At 45.4% G+C, this 26371-nt stretch overlaps 1 protein-coding gene across 1 annotated transcript in view; it reads right to left on the reverse strand.

Annotated features, from left to right (window-relative positions):
- LOC129705948 (protein inscuteable homolog) overlaps window positions 1-26371 on the reverse strand; it is a 230274-nt gene that overhangs the window by 173057 nt on the left and 30846 nt on the right. The window contains exon 2 of the mRNA XM_055649883.1: window positions 1849-2194. Within this exon, the coding sequence (XP_055505858.1) occupies window positions 1849-2194 (346 nt within the window). The remainder of the gene's footprint in view (window positions 1-1848; window positions 2195-26371) is intronic.

A 26371-nucleotide genomic window follows, 5' to 3' on the forward strand; every position in this document is an offset into this window, starting at 1 on the left:
CTTTAAAATGATGAGAGGGATAGTCAGAGTTGATGTGGACAAGCTTTTCCCTTTGAGAATAGGGAAGATTCAAACAAGAGGACATGACTTCAGAATTAAGGGACAGAAGTTTAGGGGTAATATGAGGGGGAACTTCTTTACGCAGAGAGTGGTGGCGGTGTGGAATGAGCTCCCGGTGGAAGTGGTGGAGGCAGGTTCATTGGTATCATTTAAAAATAAATTGGATAGGCATATGGATGAGAAGGGAATGGAGGGTTATGGTACGAGTGCAGGCAGGTGGGACTAAGGGGAAAAAAATTTGTTCGGCATGGACTTGTAGGGCCGAGATGGCCTGTTTCCGTGCTGTAATTGTTATATGGTTATATGGTTATATGGTTAATGAACTTCTATGGACTGTCTTCGATGGCACTGTAGACATTGAGATTTCTTTTGGCACTAATATCGAGCTTATTTGTTATTTTTATATATTATATATTATCCATGTGTATTGTGTTTACAGACCTGTTATGTTGTTGCAAGCAAGAATTTCATTGTTCTGTCGAAACAAGGAATTGCAAATGCTTGTTTAACAAAGAAAGCCACAAAATGCTGGAGTAACTCCGCTGGTCAGGAATCAGTCTGAAGAAGGTACACAAAAATCAGTCTGAAGAAGGGTTTCGGCCCAAAACGTTGCCTATTTCCTGCGCTCCATAGATGCTGCTGCACCCACTGAGTTTCTCCAGCATTTTTGTGTACCTTCAATTTTCCAGCATCTGCAGTTCCTTCTTAAACAATCAGTCTGAAGAAGACTCGCGACATGAAATGTCACCTATTCATGTTCTCCAGGGTTACTGTTCCCAATTTCATTGTTCCATTCTCGTTACATATGACAATTAAACACTCTTGACTCTTGATCCCAGAAACCATTTCGGACACAACTTCACTTTACATGCTTAAAATTGGATGTTATTATGACATTAAGAGGAAGGGTTCCATCAAATCGAGCCACTCCAATTCATAACCAGGCTGGACATTGGCCAAAAGACGAGCTTGCATGAAACCAAGTTTCCCCATTTTAATTCATGCATCAATAGAAAATGAGACTCCAATGGCCAGCCTGCTTATCTTGCAGATCTCCCTTTCAAATTATGTCATCACCACCATTAGCTTATTGCAGCAGAAAGATGCAAAATATAATTTTAAAATGCATTGAAAGTGAATGGCATTGATAATGAATCTACTATATCCATTGTTCAAGATGTGGACTCTGATATATTAGCGAGACCAAACGTAGACTGGGCAATCATATCACTGAACACCTTTGCTCAGTCCGCCTGAACCTACTTGATCTCCTGGTTGCTAAACATTTTAATTCTCCTTCCCATTCGCACACAGACATTTCTGTCCTCGGTCTCCTCCATTGTCAGTGTGAGGCGAAACGCAAATTGGAGGAACAGCATCTCATATTTCGCTTGGGCAACTTACAGCCCAGTGGTATGAATATTGATTTCTCTAACGACAAGTAACCCTGGAATTCTCTCTCTTTCTATCCCATCCCACCCAAGTTGCACCAGCTTCTCGTTATCACCCAACAGACAGCTAACAATGGCCTGTTTCCTTTATCATCATTACTTTTTTGCATATCTCTCATTCATTGTTCTATATCTCTCTACATCATCGCCTATATCTCGTTTCCCTTTCCCCGACTCGTCTGAAGAAGGGTCTCAACCCGAAATGTCACCCATTCCTTCTCTCCAGAGATGCTGCCTGGCCCGTTGAGTTATTCCGGCTTTTTGTGTCTATCTTTGAATCCCACACTCAAATACTTCCAGTTTATTTCATGAAATCTCAATTGGTGACGGGCATTACCTGCTGTAACTCTCCTGAAGCATTATTGTCCCAACTATCGCAGTCGTTTACCAGTGACCTGACGTGGCAGCTCACTCTCACCACCGCACCGTGGATGCATTGCCACCTGTTTACTTCCAGCTTGTAGAAAATCTTGGACAGTTCTGTGGTGATAGTCCATGCCCTCTTCAGCAGCGCCTGCAGGCTGTCGGGTAAATCTGGCTGCGTTGTTATGACCAGCTCGTTGTGTCCCTCATTGTCCATGCCGATGGGCTTTGATTGAAGTATGTACATGCATTCACATTCTGCCATTAACCTCAGGTCCTCTACCCATCGCTGTACCGAGTCCATCTGCATCAGATGTGTGCTGGGGAGGGTACCAGAAAATAGAATTAGCAACTTCACCGGCATCATTCCTTGCTCGCCCAGCTCACCCATCTAGTGTAAATGGGGCACATTGGTCGCATGGCTAAGTTGGGCCACAGGGCCACGCTGTATGACTCTAACTCTCCTGAACTCTGTTCACTAAAGGCCAGGTTGTCCACGATTAAATGATCTTGCAGGTGTGAGTGTTTATTTGCAATAGCCCTCACCTTCTTTGCTGGTGGTCCTCCATACCTCCGCTGGACAAATGTTATCGTAGACTCCAACTTAGCCATGCCGACCAATATGCCCCATCTAAGCTAAATCCGTTTGGCCGATGCCTCACCCCCAAATCTTTCCAATCCATCTACCCGCAGTGTCCCAATGGTCCGCGAATGATGTATTTTGCAGCGGAGGTTCTCTATAGCAACGCGTTACATACAGAAGAATAATTGGTCCATGCAGTCAAGAAAAACATGAACAATACTGAACCAAATAGCAAACGGAAACACAAAGCGCTGGTCAGGCTGCATCTCTGGAGGACATTGGATAGGTGATGTTTCGGGGTGGGTCCCTTCTTTAGTCTTTGGGATGTGGGAGGAAACCAGAGCAGCTGGAAGGAACCCACACGGTCACAGGGAGAACATGCAAATTCCACACTGATAGCCCCAGAGGTCAGGGTCAAACTCGGCTATCTGGCGCAGTTAGGCAGCGCTGTGTCGTAATTCAATCTGGACAAGTGGGACATGTTGTGTTTTGCTAAGGTGAACTGGGGCACAACTTCTACACTAGACTGTGGTAGAGCAGAGAGATGTAGGAGTACAAGTACTTAGTTCCCTGAAAGAGACCACACAGGTAGACAGAGTGGTGAAGAAGCCCTAGTACACTGGCATTCATCATTCATGGAATTGAGATGTCATGTTGCATCTACACATACATCTTACCAACTCTCGTTAGCGCTTATGTGCAATGACAATAAAAGATATTATTACTATTATTATGAGTGGAACCACATGAGGAGAATTATGCCAATTTACACCTGGTTAGTTAACCAAGCTTGTTCAAGAAGGAACTGCAGATGCTGGAAAATGGAAGGTAGACAGAATTGCTGGAGAAACTCAGCAGGTGCGGCAGCATCTATGGAGCGAAGGAAATAGGCAACGTTTCGATCCGAAACGTTGCCTATTTCCTTCACTCCATAGATGCTGCCGCACCTGCTGAGTTTCTCCAGAAATTTTGTCTACCTTAGTTAACCAAGCTTACTCCGGTGTTTTAATTACTAATTCATGTTTAATTTTATGCACCACATGAGTGATCTTTAACCTTTGTGAGTGCAGCAGGATGTCAAGTATATCTTAGCCATATCTGTGGGTGGAATGTGTTCATGATACGTTAGTGAAGTATCTCCTTCCTGTCACCGTCTCACTGGAACCCACAATTTATACCAGAGCCAGCAGTCACCAGCCAATCAATAGCTGAGTGTTCTGGTTAAAACTCCACACCCCATGTGGTGTTGATGAGTTGACAACGTCTGGCCCAACGGTTCAGGTTCTGCTGGTGTGTATCCTCCATGAGTTTCCACTTATCCACCCACTGAGAAAACATTGGCCCCGTAACCTGCAAAAAACACAAGCAGGTCTGGGAGAATAGCCACTGTGCATCTTAAACAAAAGGACAGAGTCCCGGAGTAACTCAGCGGGTCAGGCAGCATCTCTGGAGAAGATGGATTGTTGACATTTCACAGAGTGCTGGCGTAACTCAGCGGGTCAGGCAGCATCTGTGGAGAACATGGGCAGGAAACGTTTTGGGTTGGGACCCTTCTTCAGTTTTGGGCTAGAACCTTTCTTCAGTCTAGACGCAAAACGTCACCTATCCATGTTCTCCACAGATGCTGCCTGACTTGCTGAATTACTGCAGGACTCTGTGAGGTAGGTACTATAACTATTTAAAAGACATTTGCACAGATACATGGATAAGAAAGATTTAGAAGGATATGGGCCAAAGGCAGGCAGGTGGGATGGCATGTTGGTCGGCATGAGAAAGTGTGGCTAAAGGGGCTGTTTTTGTGCTGTGTGCCTCTAACACTGTACAGTTTAACGTTCTCTCCCTGAGGTAGTGATTTGCATTTCAGAAACAATATTCTCCCCATTGTTGATGTCATGTTGCATCTCCACAACATATGTGAATCACAGCCTTCATTTTCTATGGTGAGCTAAACATTAAGATATGTACAACAGCAGAAATGTCCCTTCTTCAGGTTGTAGGAGAATTTATACATTAACATTGGCAAACGCCATGAAATGTAGTAAGATCATAATCAGTCTGAAGAAAGGTCCCGACCCAAAACAGCGCTTATCCAGGTTCTCCAGAGATACTGCCTGACCCATTGAGTTACTCCAGCACTCTATGTCCTTTTGTGTATTAACCAGCATCTGTAATTACTGAAGAAGGGTTTCGGCCCGAAACGTTGCCTATCTCCTTCGCTCCATAGATGCTGCTACACCCGCTGAGTTTCGCCAGCACTTTTGTGTACCTTCGATTTTCCAGCTTCTGCAGTTCTTTCTCAAACACTTGTTTCTACATACAGGTATACAGTGCATCTTATTACAGGCTACCTGCTACCTTGTCAAACAGCGAGCTTTATAGTGTTGTTACTTAACCAAAATGAGGTTTAACAGTTGTGGAAATTCTAAAGACAGAGAACAGAAAACAATTAGGGTCAAAGTAGGTAAAAGCGTAGACGGTTAGAAGAAGGGCCCCAATCTAAAACGGCACCGATCCATGTTCTCCAGAGATGCTGCCTGACTCGCTGAGTTACTCCAGCACTCTGTGTCCTGTTTTAGCCATGAAATGTATTGTTAGTTTTCTGAATTTTTTTAGGCCAATTACTGATTTAGAAGGATTGTAAAACACCTTATTGCGTACACTGCGTTTGTGAAGAGAATTCATCTGTGTTTTGCTTCTCTTGGGAGATAACGAATGCAGATTAAATCAAACTCAACATTACAGTGCATGGTAAATAGTTTGTATGCCGCACTTCAAAGGATGTCAGTGTGGTCCTGATGGAGTAGAGACTTCCAGTGCACTCGTAGGTAACGGCTACTGAAGTACACAAAACGCAGCTAATAACAGGTGCTCATTAGCGAATAAATATATTTTTCAAAACTAAGATTTTTGAAAAGCCCACAAATTTAATTTGGCCATTTAGTTTAGAGATACCACATGGAAACAGGCCCTTCAGCCCACCGAAGCCTCGCCAATCATTGATCACCTGTAAAACTGAGGAAGTATTCCTAATCTGAGGAAGGACATTCTTGCCATAGAGGGAGTACAGAGAAGGTTCACCAGACTGATTCCTGGGATGTCAGGACTTTCATATGAAGAAAGACTGGATAGACTCGGCTTGTACTCGCTAGAATTTAGAAGATTGAGGGGGGATCTTATAGAAAATTACAAAATTCTTAAGGGGTTGGACAGGCTAGATGCAGGAAGATTGTTCCCGATGTTGGGGAAGTCCAGAACAAGGGGTCACAGTTTAAGAATAATGGGGAAAACTTTTAGGACTGAGATAGAAACATTAGAAACATAGAAATTAGGTGCAGGAGTAGGCCATTCGGCCCTTCGAGCCTGCACCGCCATTCAATATGATCATGGCTGATCATCCATACTCAGTATCCCGTACCTGCCTTCTCTCCATACCCCCTGATCCCCTTAGCCACAAGGGCCACATCTAACTCCCTCTTAAATATAGCCAATGAACTGGCCTGAGGAAGGACCCTCTGTGGCAGAGAGTTCCAGAGATTCACCACTCTCTGTGTGAAAAAAGTTCTTCTCATATCCGTTTTAAAGGATTTCCCCCTTATGCTTAAGCTGTGACCCCTTGTCCTGGACTTCCCCAACATCGGGAACTATCTTCCTGCATCTAGCCTGTCCAACCCCTTAAGAATTTTGTAAGTTTCTATAAGATCCCCACTCAATCTCCTAAATTCTAGAGAGTATAAACCAAGTCTATCCAGTCTTTATGAGATGAGAAAAAAAAAATTTACCCAGCGAGTGGTGAATCTCTGGAATTCTCTGCCACAGAATGTAGTTGAGGCCAGTTCATTGGCTATATTTAAGAGGGGGTTAGATGTGGTCCTATATTTAAGAGGGGGTTAGATGTGGCCCTTGTGATGTGGTCCTAAAGGGAATAGGGAGTATGGAGAGAAGGCTACTGGATACTGAGTTGGATAACCATATAACAATATAACCATATAACAATTTACAGCACGGAAACAGGCCATCTCGACCCTTCTAGTCCGTGCCGAACACATATTCTCCCCTAGTCCCATATACCTGCGCTCAGACCATAACCTTCCATTCCCTTCCCGTCCATATAACTATCGAATTTATTTTTAAATGATAAAAACGAACCTGCCTCCACCACTTTCACTGGAAGCTCATTCCACACAGCCACCACTCTCTGAGTAAAGATCATATTGAATGGCGGTGCAGGCTCGGAGGGCCAAATGGCCTACTCCTGCACCTATTTTCTATGTTTCTATGTTTCTAAACACAAGTTATATGTAGAAACAGGAACTGCAGATATCAGTTTGCAAAGAAATACCCAAAGTGCTAAAGCAACTCAGCAGACAGGAGAACATGGAAAGATGGCGTTTTGGTTCAGGATCCTTCTTCAGACTCACTAGATCTATGTTATCCCACTATTATATTCACTCGCAACATACTAAGAACAATTTACAGAGGACCAATTCACCTACAAACTTGCACGTCTTTGGGATTTGGGAGGAAACCAGAGCACCCGCAGGAAACCCGCCCACAGGGTGGGTGCAAACTCCACACAGACAGCTCAGGATCGAACCTGGGTCTCCGGCGTTATGAGGCAGCAGCTCTACCAGCTGCAGCACTGTGCCATCCTCAAACTTTTGACAGCGATTGTGTGATTGATTGTACACCAGAGACAGAAGTATCAAATATTTAAATATCAAATTGATATTTCTCGAGTACTTCCAAGAAACTTTGCTTTAACTGATGGCCGAACTCACTAATTATAGATGTCAGACTGTCAGGCCAATGGCTGCAAATGGCAATATCTGATACTGATTTTATACTGATTTTATGGAAAAAAACACATCAAATGGGAACCCTAAGGCTAATTCTGTCCCACATATTGCATTTCTACCAGCATCAGTGAAATTCATCTGTTTGTTGTGTCCCAGGAGATACAAGCAGCACTTTTCAATGTTCAAGTGTGGCTGAGCCCCCTAATTGGTGCATGTGTGATGACAAGCTACCCACTTCTTAGAAAATGGCAACAAGGAAAAATCAATACGTCAAATGAAAGCAATATAACAAACAAGGCGAAGATTCAGCAATTAGAAAATCTCAGCTCCACACTCGCCCTCCACAACCTTTACATTTATTCTTTGCCATCTGTAGAAATGTTACTGCATTAACAAGTCACGGTAAATGCTCATTATAGAAAGCTCAAAGACCATTGTGCGATATGACAACCTGTTTGTGTTTCAGGCAACAGTTGTCCAACTTTTACTGTGTTTATGCGTTCCTTGCACTAACATTACATTTGCAATGAATGCATTGCTAAATATATTCTATCATTGAGCAGAAGGAACAGTGCGTTATACTGCAAGTGGATTGATGAGTGAGACTGGCCACTGTTCTGTCCAGTCATTGAACAGAACGCACAAACACAATCCGATACATTTCCAGCATCCTCCTGAATGCTTTGTTGGTATTTCAAACATTGAGGAGTTTTCGGAAAAGCTTGCATCCCTGGGTGATTATCGGGGTGGAATGGGGGCTTGCTTGTAAATTAAAGCATGCATCGTGCATGAACACAAACAGCAACTTCAAATAAACCGTCCGACCAAACCATCGCTGCAGTTCACCCGCCTCTGGCATTAAAGTCAATCTATCACGAGTCCTATTTCCTGGATTGTGAGTGAGATAAGTCCCTTCCTGGCAGTGTTATCCTGATGTCTAGTGCTCCAGACCACAAGATGCAGGCCTTTCAAACCTCTCATCTAAACAATCTTTTCATTCAATCTACGTGAAATCACGATTTGCTTTATAAACTGCTCTTATTGTCTGTAGAAGTTGAAGAGGCAAAATTAATGATATTGCTTTCGGGCAGTTGAGTCCTGCGCTTTCCAAATGCAAATTGCAAATTGCAAATGCAGCCAGCTCCTCTGACATTCCTCATTTCCAAATACCAGCTGCCTTGATTGATGAGGGCAGAGTTATATTTGGACACCATCGGTCAGCGCTTCAGTCAATAAACTATACTAATTGCAAATCCTCCTCTTGAGGCTTGTCATTTTGAAAGCCAATCCTCCAAGATTGTTAATTTGTTGAATGAAAAAAAATTTAAAAAAAATATATATATATTCCAGCTATCTAAAAAAAGTTTGAGCAATAAGTTAGTGGTCAGTAATCACTGATCTTTTCCTCTCAACAGATGTAGCCCTTGGAAAGGGTAAAAGCACTGAATATCATTACCAAATTATAACGAGAGTACTGAGTATAGAAATTGGGAGGTCATGTTGCAGTTGTATAAGACGTTGGTGAGGCCGCATTTGGCGTATTGTCTTGAGTTCGGGACACCATGTTATAGGAAAGGTGTTGTCAAGTTGGAAAGGGTACAGAGAAGATTTACGCGGATGTTGCCAGGACTGGACGATCTGAGCTATAGGGAGAGGTTGAGCAAGCTGTGACTATTCCCTGGAGCGCAGGAGGACGAGGGGTGATCTTATAGTGGTGTATAAAATCATGAGAGAAGTCAAGTGAAGTTTATTTGTCACATACGCACACGAGATGTGTAGTGAAATGAAAAGCGGCAATGCTTGCGGATTGTGCGAAAAAAAACAACAAAAAACAAAAAAACTACAAAACAGAAATGAACAGAATCAGTAATTACATATTTGTGAGAAAAAAACAGCAATTTTAAAAAGACAACACACAGCAAATTGGTACAGTAAGTTATTCCCTGGTGAAATAAGATGTTTACAGTCCAAATGGCCTCTGGGAAGAAACTCCTTCTCATCCTCTCTGTTTTCACAGCATGACAGTGGAGGCGTTTGCCTGACCGTAACAGCTGGAACAGTCTGTTGCTGGGGTGGAAGGGGTCCCCCATGATGTTGCTGGCTCTGGAGTTGCACCTTCTGATGTATAGTTCCTGCTGAGGGGGCGAGTGAAGTTCCCATAGTGCGTTCGGCCGAACGCACTACTCTCTGCACAGCCTTCTTGTCCTGGGCAGAGCAGTTGCTGAACCAGATTGTAATGTTTCCGGACAAGATGCTTTCTGCAGCCGCTGAATAGAAGCACTGGAGGATCCTCAGAGAGACTGAATTTCCTCAGCTGCCTGAGGTGGTAAAGGCGATGCCTTGCCTTACTCACCAGTGTGGCAGCGCATGATGTCCATGTCAGATCCTCTGAGATGTGGATTCCAAGGTATTTAAAGCAGCTCACCCTATCCACAGTAGCCCCATTGATCTTCAGTGGCGTGTACGTCGTCGGATGATGTGCCCTCCTAAAGTCCACGATCAGCTCCTTAGTTTTTTTGACATTCAAGAGGAGACTGTTGTCCTGACACCAGAATGCCAGATCAGCCACCTCTTCCCGGTAGGCCTTCTCATTGTTGTCTGAGATCAGGCCCACCAACACAGGGTCATCAGCAAACTACATTATAGAGTTGGAGCTGAACCTAGCCACACAGTCATGTGTGTACAGGGAGTACAGCAGGGGGCTGAGGACACAACCCTGGGGGGATCCTGTGCTCAGGGTGAGGGACTTCGATGTATTCCCTCCCATATTGACTACCTGGGGCCTGGCGGTGAGAAAGTCCAGGACCCAGGCACACAGGGGGAGGTTGAGCCCCAATTCCCCTTTCAGCAAGTCACACATAGAGTGGTGAAGTCAATGAACTGGAAGAGTCTTGCCAGAATAGGGGAATCAATAGTTGAGAACATAGTTCATGAAGGGGGCTATTTATTATAAGAGGGAGGGTAACTTTTTCACCTTGGGTGGCTAAGGGGACCAGTGGAGGTATGGAGAGAGGACTATCTACGGGATACTGAGTTGGAGTCATCAGCCATGAACATAGAAACATGAATAGGGCGAGTAGGCCAGGCCCTCGAAGGCACCGCCATTTAACATGATCATGGCTACTCATGCAACTAGTATTTCTATGCCTTCTCTCCATACCCTTTCCCCTTATGAGGCCACATCCACTCAGCTTAAATCAGCAAGTCTGGTGGGGTCTGTCGGGTTGAAAGCTAAACTGAAGTCAATGAACACAGACGCACAGAGTCTTGCCCAGAATAGGGGAATCAATAACCAGAGAACATAGATTTAAGGTGAAGGGGGAAACATTTAATTATAATCTGAGGGGTAACGTTTTCACACAAAGGGTGGTGGGTGAATCATACAAACGGCCAGTGGAGGTAGTTGAGGGAGGGACTATCCAGAAACAATTCCTCTTATCGAGTCCACATCACAAGATTAAAAATTGTTCAGCCAGAGCTGAACACACTTCTCGGCATCTGCATACAATGGCGTCTTGCACTTTTTGTGCTTCTTGTGCATAGTGATGGAAAGATTGGTGGAAACAGGGCCACGACATGAATGCTCTTTCCTTGACCCCCAGAACCAATTAGACAGGTGCATATATATATATATATATATATATAGGACAGGTTTAGAGGAATTGAGCCAAACTCAGGCAGGTGGGACTAGTGTAGATGGGCAAGTCTATGACTGAACATAGACACAAAATGCTGTAGTAACTCCGTGGATCAAGCAGAATGTGTGGAGAAAAGGAATAGGTGACATTTCGGGTCGAGTTGCCTCTTCAGACTGCCAGACAGAAAAAGGACCCATCATTTTTCTCCAGAGATGCTGCCTGACCCGTTGAGTAACTCCAACATTTTTTGTCTATCTTGAGTATAACCAAAGTCTCTGGCTTGTTGGTGTCTGAAGGATTCAAGGTGGGATTGAAGGAGCAGTGTTTAAATGTGGGGAAGGAGGTGGGAGAGAACCACAAAGGACAGAGAAATCCATAAAAGTTGGTGGTCGGGTATGGCTGACAGAGGGTGATTGTTCGGGAGAACCTTTACCAGAACTGCAGCGTGGCCATCAAGTCAGAGAGAAAGTCTAAGGCAAAACATCAATCTATCAGCAATCACAGCTACTGTTGTGTAGTCTTCAGATCCTTAAGACAACTCATATGTAACAAGGTTCCAAGGACTGGCTGATAGACTTTTAGATGACCAACACAAATTGTTGGAACATCATATTTCACTTGGGCAGCTTACAAGCTCGCAAAGGTGGATACAAATGCTGGAGAAACTCAGCGGGTGAGGCAGCATCTATGGAGCGAAGGAAATAGGCAAGTTTCGTGTTGAGACCCTTCTTCAGACTGATGTGAGGGTGGGGGGGGGGGGGGAGGAAGAAAGGAAGAGGTGGAAAGGAACCCAGCGATATGAATATTAACTTCTCTAATTTCAAGTCACCTTTGCTTTCCCCCTCTCTGCATCCCTCCCCCATCCTAGTTCCCCAACTAGTTTCACTGCCCTACTGATTACATTTTACTGATGGTATGCCAAGTTGTCACCTTCCCCTCAGCTAACAATCATCCATTCTACATTTTCCTTGATTTTTGTCCCCTTTGATCTCTCGTTTTCACACCTTACCCTTTCATATCTCAGTCGTGGTAGTCTGAAGCGCTGATCTCTACAAGGCTGAGGCCATGCGCCAACTCTCAGACACCTCCTCCTACTTATCCTTGGACCATGACCCCAGGTGAGCACCAGGCCACTATCTCTAACACTATCTCTGACTTCATCAACTCCGGCTCCCTGCCCTCCCAAGCCTCCAACCTCATCGTTCCCCAGCCCCGCACGGCCTGATTTTACCATCTCCACAAAATCCACAAACCTGACTGTCCTGGCAGACCCATTGTTTCAGCCTGTTCGTGTCCCACCGAACTTATTTCCACCTACCTCGACTCCATCCTATCCCCCCCAGTTAAATCCCTCCCTACCTATGTTCAAGACACCTCACACGCTCTTCGTCTCCTCCAGGACTTCCGTTCTCTAGGCCCCCATTCCCTCATCTTTACCAGGGACGTCCAGTCACTGTACACCTCCATCCCCCACCAGGAGGGTCTTAAAGCCCTCCGTTTCTGCCTCGGCCTCAGAACCAACCAATCCCCGTCTACCGATACTCTCCTCCACCTAGCAGAGTTGGTCCTTACCCTTAACAATTTTTCATTTGACTCCTACCATTTCCTCCAAAAACAAGGCGTAGCTATGGGCACGCGCATGGGTCCCAGCTATGCCTGTCTCTTTGTAGCACACGTTTAACAATCCTTGTTCGAGGTGTACCAGGGCCCTATCCCCAAACTCTACCTCTGCTACATCGATGATTGCATTGGTGTTACCTCCTGCACCCACACACAACTCACTGACTTCATCCACTTCACCACTAACTTCCATCCGGCCCTCAAATACACCTGGATCATTTCCGACACTTCCCTACAATTTCTAGACCTCACTATCTCCATCGCAGGTGATAGACAACTGATCCAGGTCCTATCTACACGACAGAAAACAGTTCATCCAGGGAAATAAAGTCACATCCACAACTGCCACAGTCACCCATGGTGTTCCTCAGGGATCGGTGCTGGGGCCACTGCTTTTTATCATCTATATTCAACCTCTTGACAATATTCTATGTCATTTTGGAATCAATTTTCACTGCTACGCCGATGCTACACAACTTTACCTCTCCACAAAACCAAACACCTCCCTTCCCCCAACTGCCCTCACCACCTGTCTTCAAGCTATCAGCAACTGGATGTCACTCAACCTTCTAAAACTCAATGGAAATAAAACAGAAATCATGCTAATTGTCTCAAAGTCCACACTCTCCAAAACCCACCCATTCACCATTTCAGTTGATCTCACCCATACCCACCTCCTCCCATGTCAAAAGTCTCGGCGTCATTCTGGACAGTACATTTCCCTTTGGCCCCCACATCAGCAATATCACACGCTCTGCATACTTTCATCTCCGCAACATCTCCAGACTCCGCCCCTCCCTCTCCAAAGACAATACAAAAGTCCTCATCCACGCTCTGGTCACATCCCGCATCGATTACTGCAACGCCCTCCTCACTTGTACCTCCAATAAACTTCTTCATCGCCTCCAATGCATTCAGAACTCTGCAGCCCGGATCATCACCCACACCAGATCATCGTACCACACCACACCCATCCTCACTCAGCTCCACTGGCTCCCTGTGCACCACCGGATTAACTACAAGATTTTACTGCTGACCTTCAAAGCCCTACACCACCTTGCTCCCCAATACCTCTCTGACCTGCTGCTACCATACACTCCTTCCCGGTCACTTCGTTCCTCCTCAGCTGCAATTTTAACTGTCCCCACATTTAGACTCAGCACCATGGGTGCCAGAGCCTTCAGCTGCTCTGCCCCACGTCTCTGGAATACTCTTCCACCTCCCATCCGTCACCTGGACACTATCGATCAATTCAAATCACAACTCAAAACACACCTGTTTAGATTAGCATACCCGACATAACTTCCACCATGTTCACCCTGATTTAAAGTACACGGCATTGGGGGTTCAGTATTGATGTGGATAGAGAACTGGCTGGCAAACAGGAAGCAAAGACTAGGAGTAAACTGGTCCTATTCACAATGCCAGGCAGTGACTTGTGGGGTACCGCAAGGCTCAGTGCTGGGACCCCAGCTATTTACAATATATATTAATGATCTGGATGAGGGAATTGAAGGCAATATCTCCAAGTTTGCGGATGACACTAAGCTGGGGGGGCAGTGTTAGCTGTGAGAAGGATGCTAGGAGACTGCAAGGTGACTTGGATAGGCTGGGTGAGTGGGCAAATGTTTGGCAGATGCAGTATAATGTGGATAAATGTGAGGTTATCCATTTTGGTGGCAAAAACAGGAAAGCAGACTATTATCTAAATGGTGGCCGACTAGGAAAAGGGGAGATGCAGCGAGACCTGGGTGTCATGGTACACCAGTCATTGAAAGTAGGCATGCAGGTGCAGCAGGCAGTGAAGAAAGCGAATGGTATGTTAGCTTTCATAGCAAAAGGATTTGAGTATAGGAGCAGAGAGGTTCTACTGCAGTTGTACAGGGGCTTGGTGAGATTGCGTACAGTTTTGGTCTCCAAATCTGAGGAAGGACATTATTGCCATAGAGGGAGTGCAGAGAAGGTTCACCAGACTGATTCCTGGGATGTCAGGACTGTCTTATGAAGAAAGACTGGATAGACTTGGTTTATACTCTCTAGAATTTAGGAGATTGAGAGGGGATCTTATAGAAACTTACAAAATTCTTAAGGGGTTGGACAGGCTAGATGCAGGAAGATTGCTCCCAATGTTGGGGAAGTCCAGGACAAGGGGTCACAGCTTAAGGATAAGGGGGAAATCCTTCAAAACCGAGATGAGAAGAACTTTTTTCACACAGAGAGTGGTGAATCTCTGGAACTCTCTGCCACAGAGGGTAGTCAAGGCCAGTTCATTGGCTATATTTAAGAGGGAGTTAGATGTGGCCCTTGTGGCTAAGGGGGTCAGAGGGTATGGAGAGAAGGCAGGTACGGGATACTGAGTTGGATGATCAGCCATGATCATATTGAATGGCGGTGCAGGCTCGAAGGGCCGAATGGCCTACTCCTGCACCTAATTTCTATGTTTCTATGTTTCTAATGACTTTAAAGGTTTTGTGTATTTTTTGTTTTGTTTTTTGTTTTTTGTTTTTAATCAACGATTTTAATATTGATAAATGTATTGTGATTTTATGTCCTGTAAGGTGTCCTTGGGAGTCCAGAAAGGCGCCAGCAAATAAAATGCATTATAATTATTATTATTATCCACTATAAACCCACTGACTCCCATGGCCATCTAGACTCCCCTACTCCCAATTCCTCCGTCTACGCTGCATCTGCACCAGGGCCTCGGAGATGTCTTAATTCTTCAGGGAACGGGGGTTACCCACTTCTATCATAGATGAGGCTCACCAGGTTCTCTTCTATACCCCATAACTCTGCTCTCACTCCCCACTCATAACAAGGGCAGAGTCCCCCTTGTACTCACCTTCCACCCTACCAACCATCACATACAACAAATAACCCTCCGACATTTTCGCCACCTCCAACGGGATCCCACCACCGACCACATCTTCCCATCTCCTCCCCTGTTTGCTTTCCGCAGAGACCGCTCGCTCCGTAACTCCCTGGTCAATTTGTCCCCACCCAAACCACCCGCTCTCCTGGCACTTTCCCTTGAAACCGCATGAAATGCTACGCTTGTCGCTTTACCTCCACCCCTTGACTCAATTCAAGGACCCAAGCAGTCTTTCCAGGTGCGACAGAGGTTCACCTGCACCTTCTCCAACCTCATTTATTGCATCCGCTGCTCTAGATATCAGCTGCTCTACATCGGTGAGACCAAGCGTAGGCTTGGCGATCGCTTCGCCCACTACCTCTGCTTGGTTCGCAATAACCAACCTGACTCCCCTTCCCATTCCGAGTCCGACCCTTCTGTCCTGGGCCTTCTCCATAGCCAGAGTGAAGATCACTGTAAACTGGAGGAGCAGCACCTCATATTTCACTTGGGCAGTTTACACCCCAGCAATATGAACATTGACTCCTCCCTTTCTCAGCTCTTCCTCAGCCCACTCTCCGCCTCTTACTTTCTTCTTCCCCCCACACCCTCACCATCAGTCTGAAGAAGGGTCTTGACCCGAAACATTGCCCATTTCCTTTGCTCCATAGATGCTGTCTCACCCGCTGAGTTTCTCCAGCATTTTTGTCCGCCTTCCATATCTCTATGTCTCCCTCTCCACTGACTCTCGGTCTGAAGAAGGGTCTCAACCTGTAACGTCACCCTATCCTTCTCTCCAGAGATGTTGCCTGTCCAGCAGAGTTACTCCAGCATTTTGTCTCTATCTTCAAGGTACACGATCATTGCAGTTACTATCGCAACGTTTAAGAAACATTTAAGGGCCTGTCCCACGAGCATGCGACCTGCATGTGGCAAGAGCGACCAAACCAGAAGCAGGAGCCGCGCGGAGGTCGAGTGTGTGGCACGGCGTTGAGGTGGCTGCGGGACGGCAGGCCGTTGCTGCGCGGAATTTTTAAACACGGTCAGTTTTTCGGACCCCCGCGTGATGTCGGGACCAGCTCCGCACAACTCCATACGGCTCCGGCGATTGAAGTGGGACCGGCCCCATGAGGCCGTACGGCTCAAGCGACCACGTTAGGTCACGCTTGCCGCATGCAGGCGCATGCTGGTGGGACCGGCCCTTTACGTCGCGCTTGCCGCATGGAGTCGCATGCTCATGGGACGGGCCCTTTAGACAGGTGCATGGATAGGACAGATATAGAGGGATATGGACCAAACGCACGTTGGTGGAACTAGTGTAGATGGGGCATGTTGGTCAGCGTGGACAAATTGGGCTGAAGGGTCTGTTTCCACGCTGTATGTCTGTGACTAACAAGAAATCTGTCGGATAGACACTAGGCAGATGTAGAGAGGATGTGTCCTCTCAAAGAGCACAACATTGAACAGTACAGAAGATAGACACAAAATACTGGAGTAACTCAGCGGGACAGGCGGCATCTCTGGAGAGAAGGAATAGGCGATGTTTCGGGTCAAGACCCCTCTTCACACTAGAGTCAGGGGAAAGGGAAACGAGAGATATAGACTGTGATGTAGAAGGTACATTTCTGTCTAGAGGCTTAGAATCTACAAGTTGAAGTTTATTGCCACTTGCACAAATATGTTTTTTGAATGAAAGATACATCATGGAAACTGTCCCTTCGGCCCACCGAGTCCATGCCGGCCATCGATCACCCGTTCACACTAGTTCTATGTTATCCTTCTTTCTCATCCACTTCCTACACACTAGGGGCAATTTACAGAGGGTCAATTAGCCTGCAAACCTGCATGTCTTTGGGAGGTGGGAGGAAACCGACAATCACAGGAAGAGCGTGCAAACACCGCACAGACAGCACCCAAGGTCAGGATCAAAGCCGGGTCTCTGTGAGGCGCTGTAAATATGAAAGGAAATTGTTGAGTCCTTACATGGGTTAGATCAGGAATCCTACAACAGTTGCAAAGCTGTTGTAGGATTCCTTTACTCAGTTTGTTAATGTAGTGATGCTAATATATAACATGCTGGCAAAGAGAACAACTGGCACAATGTGTGAAATGAAAAATCATGGGAGATTGATCAGTCGGCAAAAGTGCTTCTCCACTGCCACTGGGAGAACGTTAGTCTCAGTGAGGGGCCACCTCTTAACAAACCAATCTTGTTTGCTTGTCCACGACACTAATCTCAAACCCATGGCCGACTGGAGCAACAAAGCGGACACAGATTGAAACTATTAGATTTCTCCATAACTGAGCAGATGATGTTTCATTCCAGTCATGGTTTCGAAGGGAAACACCAACAAAATTGGGCACAGATCCTCTGTCACCAAAGTTGAGCAAGTAGCGCTGTGAACATGACAAGATAAAATGTATTTTGGCCTTGAGCGTCAGTTAAAAAAAACCTCTTCATTGGTGGCACAGCGGTAGAGTTGCTGCCTTACATCACTTGCAATGCCAGAGATCCGGTTCGATCCCGACTACGGGTGCAATCTGCACAAGTTTGTTTGTTCTCCCCATGGCCTGCATGGGTTTTCTCCGAGATCTTCTGTTTCCTCCCACACTCTAAAAACGTACAGGTTTGTAGGTTAATTTGGCTTAGTGTAGATGTAAAAACAAAATTGTCCCTAGTGTGGTGTAGGATAGTGTTAGTGTGCGGGGATCGCTGGTCGGCGCAGACCAGGTGGGCCGAAGGGCCTGCTTCTGCGATTGTATCTCCAAACTAAACTAAACTAAAAATCAAATTATTTTTTTACCTGGTGATGCTGCTTTATAACAGTGATATCCCATCAGCTCACCCGGAACTCAGAACTCTCTCAGAGAGAAATAACATGGAGAGCCATAGAAGGGCCGAGATGGCCTGTTTCCAGGCTGTAATTGTTATATGGTATATGTTGGATGGAGGCTGGTCAAAGGGCCCGATCTTACCTTACGCTCCCTCAAGGTCAGCTGGGCGAGGCAGCCTCTGGGGAACAAGGGCTGGAGGGCTGTGCATGGAGAGAGACAATGGTCAACAGGATGATGCAACGGGCCTTTATGGCCAGCTGCAGCCGGGAGAGTCAAATGGAGCCAAAATGGCGCCTCTTGCATATTGACTCAGTGGGATGTTCAGTATATTCTGTACTAAACAGGAATGGTGCTTATGTATGGTGACAGGTTTGCTGATCTGCACTGTATTTTCACTGTATCTTGGTACATGTATTTCAGAAATCTTCTAGACCATTCTTGCTCCAGTGAGGCATCTCTTCTCTCTGAAGAAGGATCCTGACCTGAAACGTCACCTATCCACGTTCTCCAGAGATGCTGCCTGACCTGCTGAGTTACTCCAACACTTTGTGTCTTTTCTTTGTAAACCAGCATCTGCTGTTGCTTGCGTCACCTTTTCCTTCAATCAGATATTAAATGTTTTGGATAATGGCAGCATATGGGCATCACCTAAGCAGCATTACACACCATCCCACACACTTGGCAAAAGCAGCATCTTGTTGGACAATATTCCACCTACGCCTAGAAATATTCTACCCCCAATATGTAACGGCAAAAAATACAAAGTATCCATGGCCCTCAATGTGGCTGGAATAGGTCTAGAGTAAGGAGTTGAGGCAGATACAATAAAATGTAAAAGACACTTGGCAGGTATATGGATAGGAAAGGTTTAGAAGGATGTAGGCTAAATTTGTGGAAATGAGACAATCTTCATTGGCATGGATGAGTTGGGCCAAAGGACCTGCTTCTGTGCTGTCTTTGAAGTCATTGTGGCATGTTCTTCGTGATTCTGAGGCAGAATGCGATTAATTATACCTCAACGACTTTCCTGATACTGGAATATTTATTTGCTTGAAGACTTCAAAGATAAGGCTCTCTCCAAGTATGAATAGGAGAGCAAAGTTGAATGGAGATGTGCAGGGCAAGTTTTCTTTTTGCACACAGAGGGCGGTGAGTGCCTGGAATGTGCTGCTGGGAGTGGTGGTGGAGTTAGATACAATGGTGGCGTTTAAGAGACTTTTGGATCGACACATGGATATGTCGGAAATGGAGGGATATGGAACATGTGCAGGCAGATAAGAGTTGGTCTTGGTATGATGTTCAGCACAGACATTGTGGGCCGAAGGGCCTGTCCATGCACGGCACTGTTGTATGTTCCATGACTGCTGGGAATCCCTGGCCAGGAATGACTCAAAGTGGAGAAGGAGAGTTTGGGAAGGTTTTGAGAAGCCCAAGTCCACGTATCTCGAGTAGATGCTGAAGTGTTGGAACAACTGGCCTCGTCAGCTACTTTCCAACCCACAACACCTTGCTGGATGCAAGTCATCTCCGTCCTGAGGGTCCACCTAGGAAGAGGAGATTTTGCGGTGATATTCGCTCCAGAGTTAATTAAAAGGGAAATACAAAGGTGTAAGTTCACAACCAGAAAGATACTCCCTACACAGATGTATTTTGGTGATGATGTGTCAGGAACAGTGTGACTGGGATACAAATGTTGGTGCCAACTGTTCCATTCGTGGTTTTACATGGAGTATTGTGAGCAATTTTGGGCAACAACTTAATCTCCACAACTATAGCTGCTCTGAACCGGCCCTGCTGAGTGCCCCCCCCCCCCCCCCCCCCCCCTCGGATGGCCCCGCACATTAAACCGGCACAGACCTATTTGCACTTTATACTGTTTTACTGTTTTTTTTAATACCCCTATTCTGGAGTATGGTGTACAATTTTGGTCGCCTAATTATAGGAAGGATGTCAACAAAATAGAGAGAGTACAGAGGAGATTTACTAGAATGTTGCCTGGGTTTCAGCAATTAAGTTACAGAGAAAGGTTGAACAAGTTAGGGCTTTATTCTTTGGAGCGCAGAAGGTTAATGTTGATAGAGGTATCTAAATGATGAGAGGGATAGACAGAGTTTTTTAGCTTGTTGAGAGGAGGGTTATGACATCGAGAATTAAGGGACAGAAGTTTAAGGGGAAGTGGATGGACGTGCATGAGGGGGAACTTCTTTACTCAAGAGTGGTCTGTGTTGAATACCTAGGTGGTGGAGGCAATCGATCATTTAAAAATAAATTGGATAGTTATATGGACGAGAAAGGAATGGAGGGTTATGGTCTGAACGCAGGGGTATGAGACTAGGGGAGATATGTGTTCGGCACGGACTAGAAGGATCGAGATGGCCTGTTTCCGTGGTAATTGTTATATGGTTATATGGTTATAAATCATGTTTCTCTGGTATCTAAATGTTTTAGTTGTTTAAGTTATGACATCGGATGGAAGCTGCATACCAAATCTTATTGTACCTATGTGCAATGACAATAAAATATATTATTATTATATCTGAGGAAGGATGTGCTGGCATTGGAGAGGGTCCAGAGGAGGTTTACGAGAATGATCCCAGGAATGAGTAGGTTAACCTATGATGAGCGTTTGACTGCACAGGGCCTGGACTCGCTGGAGTTGAGAAGAATGTGCGGAGGGGGGGGGGGGGGGGGGGAACTGTAGATCAAACGGCAATACTGTTTCCCCCAAAATGTTGGTTCCCTGTTAACCAGGTGAACTATGTGGGGCATATTTTCACGGCTGATGGTCTCAAGGCGGATCTTTCTAAGACTGTGGCTGTTGGCGAAATGTCCTCACCCGCTGATGTTGGAGGCCTGCAGAGATTTCTGGGCATGGTTAATTACCTCGGAAAATTTGATCCCAACTTTGCCGAGATCTCGGCTCCCTTGAGGTAACTTACTCACAAGGACACTGCCTGGACATGACACGACGAGCAACAACATGCTTTTGACACTCTAAAACATCAGATGTCATGCCCGCCCACCTACTCTGGCTTATTGCGTTGCCTATTTCCTTCGCTCCATAGATGCTGCTGCACCCGCTGAGTTTCTCCAGCATTTTTGTCTACCTTCGATTTTCCAGCATCTGCAGTTCCTTCTTAAACATGAATTGCTTTGACCTGTGATACATCCCAGTACAGCCTCGTGCAGGATGGGCAGCCTGTACGATGACAGACACGGATCCAATCAGCCATACTGTTTGATCTACAGGGACCTCTCGAAACTTATCGAATAGTGAAAGGCTTGGCTAGAGTGGATGTGGAGAAGATGCTTCCGTTAGTGACAGAGTCTAGGACCAGAGGCCATAGCCTCAGAAGTAAAGGACGTTCCTTTCGGAAGGAGATGAGGGGGAATTTCTTTAGTCAGAGGGTGGTGAATCTGTGGAAACTTTTGCCACAGATCGCTGTGAAGGCCAGGTCAATGGATATTTTTACGGCAGAGGTAGATAAACTCGGTGTCAGGGGTTATGGTGAGAAGGCAGGAGAATGGGGTTAGGAGAGAGAAATAGGTCAGCCATAATTGAATGGCGGAGCAGACTTGATGGTCCAAATTTTTTGGACATCTGGTGGCGCTGTTGCTAGCTGCCTCCGCCTTCAGTCCGGTATCTTTTTGTTTCTTTGTTATGTTTGAAGAGCGTTTTTTGTGGGTTTTTTAATGTCTTTATGTAGGGGAAGAGGGTACGGTAAGGGGGATACCGTCCTTCAGTCACTTCCTGATGCGACTATTGTTCGAGTCGCGTCCTGGCCCCCCCCCCCCCCCCCCCCCCCCCCCCCCCCCCGTGGCCTACTTAGTAGACTGGCGCGGCCTTTCCTGCCGGGACCAACCCGTGCTCCAGCGGCGGCGCAGCGCTGGATACATCGCGGGGCGGGCGATGTCTTACCGGGGATCGCCTTTTGGAGCTCCGGAGTGTGCCTGCCGCACCGACATCACGGAGCTGTGGTTCGCGGAGCTCCCAACGCGGGCGGCGCTGATTAACATCGCGGAGTCCTGCAACCCTTTGTCGGGGGTCACCAGCGTGGGTTTCCGCCCGGCTTGGCCTGTGGACTTCGGGAGCCGCGGACTCCGGTGGGAGGCGGCCGATCTGGATGTCCCGGCCGCTGAGGATGTTCTCCGTCGGGGTTCGGCGTCGGGGTTCCATCGTTGTTGGCGTGAGGGCCTGAACATCGGGCCGCCCGTGGCGGCGACTGCAGATGCTCAGGAGGCCCCGACCACGGGTGAACATCTGGGAAGATCGGAGGGGAGGCTGGCTGGACTATGGTACCTTCCTCAACATTGGTGCCACTGTGTTCTGGTGTGTCATGGACTTCTGTGTTTGTGCTTTTTAAAAATACTTTTTATTTATTTATAATTTATTATTATGTTACTTGACTGTAAGGAAAATCCATTTTGTTGTCTGATATGAGAAATAATGACAATAAATTGAATCCAATACAAAAAATGGCCTAATTCTGCTCCTATCACTAATGACATGACCATCTCTATGCCTCTCATAATCTAGATGCTTCTATCAGGTCTCCCTTCATCCTCATTTAGCTACAGACAATCCACATAAAACCCTGTAATCCAGGCAGCATTCTGATAAAACTCTTCTGCACCCCCTCCAAAGGTTCTACATTGTTCTTGTAAGTGGGAGACCAGAATTGCACACAATACTATTTTAACAAAATATTAGTAAGCATGATCTAAATGGCTACATCCTTAATTGGAGATTAGAGAGTCATAGAGTCATACAGTGTGAAAATAGGCCGTTCAGCTAAATTAGCCCATGCCGCCCAACATGCCCCATCTATAATAGTCCCACCTGCCTGCATTTGGCCCACATCCCTCTAAAGCCTATCCATGTACCTGTCTAAACGTTGTGATAGTGCCTATGCAAAGAGTTCAGAGCCTGTCTCTATTTATTCGTCAGAATTGTTTACTTTGGCTACAGCATGATGCACTGGATGGAGGCAGTAGTGAGAGGAGAGAAACAAAAATGGATTTTCCAAGTGGACCGTCCTAAATCATGTGCCTCCCCAGGTTATTGTTGAATGACACAAAGAGAGTCATAAATATGTCTGCAGCTCTAACCTCTGCACTTGCTGTTTATTAGCCGTCACTTTTATTCACCACATAACTCAGCGAGACAGACTAGGTGGCAGGGCTTGGTGACTAAAAACTCAGGAGCAATGCTCGGTTTTGCAAAGAGTAAATGAGTGACATCAGACCTGCCCATTGGTGGGACCATTTGCCCACCAACTTTAAAAGTTGGAACTGTGCATTTATAAAGAACAGAGGCAGATAGATCACCTGCAGGCAGAAGAGATTAGTTGCACTTGGCATCATGTTTGCCACAGACTTTACAGGACAAAGGGCCTCTTCCTGTGCTGTATTGTTCTATGTGTTCTGCCATTGAACCTGTTTATATTTTATGGAACTGAGTAAAACAAGCTGCCTGTTGTTAATTGTGAATATTCCATATAAACTCAGACTTTCATTCATCCTCCTTGACATAACTGACACTTTCTTGGGAGACCCCTTCCACCCCTGCAACGGACTGTTCCAGCTGCTACGGTCAGGCAAACGCCTCCGTTGCCATGCGGTGAGAACGGAGAGGTTGAGAAGGAGTTTCTTCCCAGAGGCAATTCGGACTGTAAACGCCTATCTCACCAGGGACTAACTCTACTGAACGTTTTTCCTTCCATTATTTATTATGTAAAATAATATGTGTGTTATGATTGTGTTTATAATTTATTTGGTTGTTTTGTTGTTTGTCTTTTGCACAAAAGTCCGCGAGCATTGCCACTTTCATTTCACTGCACATCTCGTATGTGTATGTGACAAATAAACTTGACTTGACTTGACTTGACTTGGTTTAGCTGCAAGTTTTAATACAACAAATATCAAGGTAGAACAAGATTATAGATTATTCTAAAGTGGTTTATTGTTCTGCCTTGGCATTTATAAAAGCTGATTATTTTGAAATAATATTAAAATATAATCTTTATGTGGTTCCCATTGACGGCTTTATGTCTGTAAGTAATGGTTGTTTAATGTTACTGTCAAGGCACATGGATACAAATCAAAGTAGATTAAATGAGGTGCCTATTAAATCTTTCCACACTCACCTGAAACCCATGTCTGATGATTCTACATTCCCCTATGCTGGGTAAAAGACTCGATGGACTCACCAAGGAACAGAGGCATATAGATCACCTGCAGGCAGAAGAACTATTCTCCTCATGAATGAATGATCAGCCATGATCATATTGAATGGCGGTGCAGACTTGAAGGGCCGAATGGCCTACTCCTGCACCTAATTTCTATGTTTCTATTTTTCTATACACCTCTATAAGATCATCCCTCATCCACATACACTCCAAGGTATAAAGTCCTAGCCTATCCAACCTCTCCCTATAGCTCAGACCCTCAAGTCCTGGCAACATCTTCATAGTAGTGGTGTAGAAACAAACTGCAGATGCTGGTTTACACCGAAGATGGACACAAAAAGCTGGAGTAACTCAGCGGGACAGGCAGCATCTCTGGAGAAAAGGAATGGGTGACGTTTCGGGTCAAGAACCTTCTTCAGACCAAAGAGGTCTGAAGTTCTGAAAACTTCTTCAGTCCGAGGGAGGGTGTCAGGATGGGCAACAAAGTGGGATAGGTTTGCCAATCGACAATGGGTGCAGGAGTAGGCCATTCGGCCCTTCGAGCCAGCACCGCCATTCAATATGATCATGGTTGATCATCCCCAATCCCCATTGTTTGGTGACAATTGGTGACAAACCATAAGAGCTGATGAATCCATGCAAAACATGTCCATAAAAGCAGGCATTTGTTCATAAGTTATTTACAGCAGCCAAATGGAAACTATCCATACCCGACTAAAAAAACGACCATTCTTTGAAATTGCAGTTTTTGATTTAACCTTTAGAGGGCAATGCAACCCACAACAGCATTCAGAAGTTGAAGGAAAACAGTTTTTGAACAAAATGCAAGGAACGTCATTAATTTACTGAACTGAAGCTAACCTCAGCCAAATTAATCTTTTCACTTTACAAGCTTGGCAAGCATTAGAATACAAAAAAATTACACCTCAGTAGAAGTTGTAAATTGTATTAATGTCAGCCCTATTTGCAGATGCTGATTAATTAAATGCAATTATTTTTAACATCAAAAGCCTGATAAAATGCCATTAACGATGTCTCTGCAAAAGAGGTTACCGAAAATCAGTATTTTTCATTTGGCCAAAGTTATCCTTCTCTATATATGCATTCCTCCCAGATTCAACAAGGAAAACAAAGTACTTTGCTTTTGAATCTCTTTGTTCAAAATGTATTACTATTTCATGACATCAACTTTATTAACAAATAATCTTTGTAAAGTAGCAACAGTGGGAATTCAAATACCCTAGTGGCCATCTTGGGAATTCATTAGAATCAAGATGATTACTTTGTAATAGTCATATAGGCATACATCATGGAAGCAGGCCCTTCGGCCCAACTCATCCAATTCTAATTATTGTCAAGCTTGTAAAATGAACAAGATGCCCCATCTAAGCTAGTTCCATTTGCCAGCATATTCCTTCTAAACCTTTCCTGTCCAGGTACCTGTCCAAGTGTCTTTTAAAAGCTGTTAGATTACCTGCCTCGCCTACCTCATCTGGAAGCTTGTTCCATATACTCACCACCCTTTGAGTGAAAATATTGCCCCTCTGGTTCCTATTACATCTTGCCACTCTCACCTTAAACCAACCTTTTGATTCCCCTGCCCTGTGTAAAAATGTTATCTGTTTCAATGTGTCAATGAACAGGGAAGCACCATAGACCTTTCACTGTTTAAATGTTATGAACTCTGAAACTATGTGCCTCTATCCTTCATTTGCTATGGGTATGACTGACAAGCCCAATGCTTAGAGTGCATTCATTATAGCTCCTGAACCAAGGTCTCAGTTAAGAGTAAATCACCTTGTTTGGATGTGAAGTATCTGACCCAAGTACGGAGAGCAGATTACTTTCGATAAAAGTACAGAGGTGGAAATGGGACAAGACTTCACGAGACCTCATCTAATGGGTGCCACATGGATCAATAATAGTGCATCAACTGCTTACAATCCACCATAATGACTTAGATGAAGGGACCAATGTATTGGAGAC

This window comes from Leucoraja erinacea, chromosome 18, assembly GCF_028641065.1.
Source record: "Leucoraja erinacea ecotype New England chromosome 18, Leri_hhj_1, whole genome shotgun sequence".
Lineage (NCBI taxonomy): Eukaryota > Metazoa > Chordata > Chondrichthyes > Rajiformes > Rajidae > Leucoraja > Leucoraja erinaceus.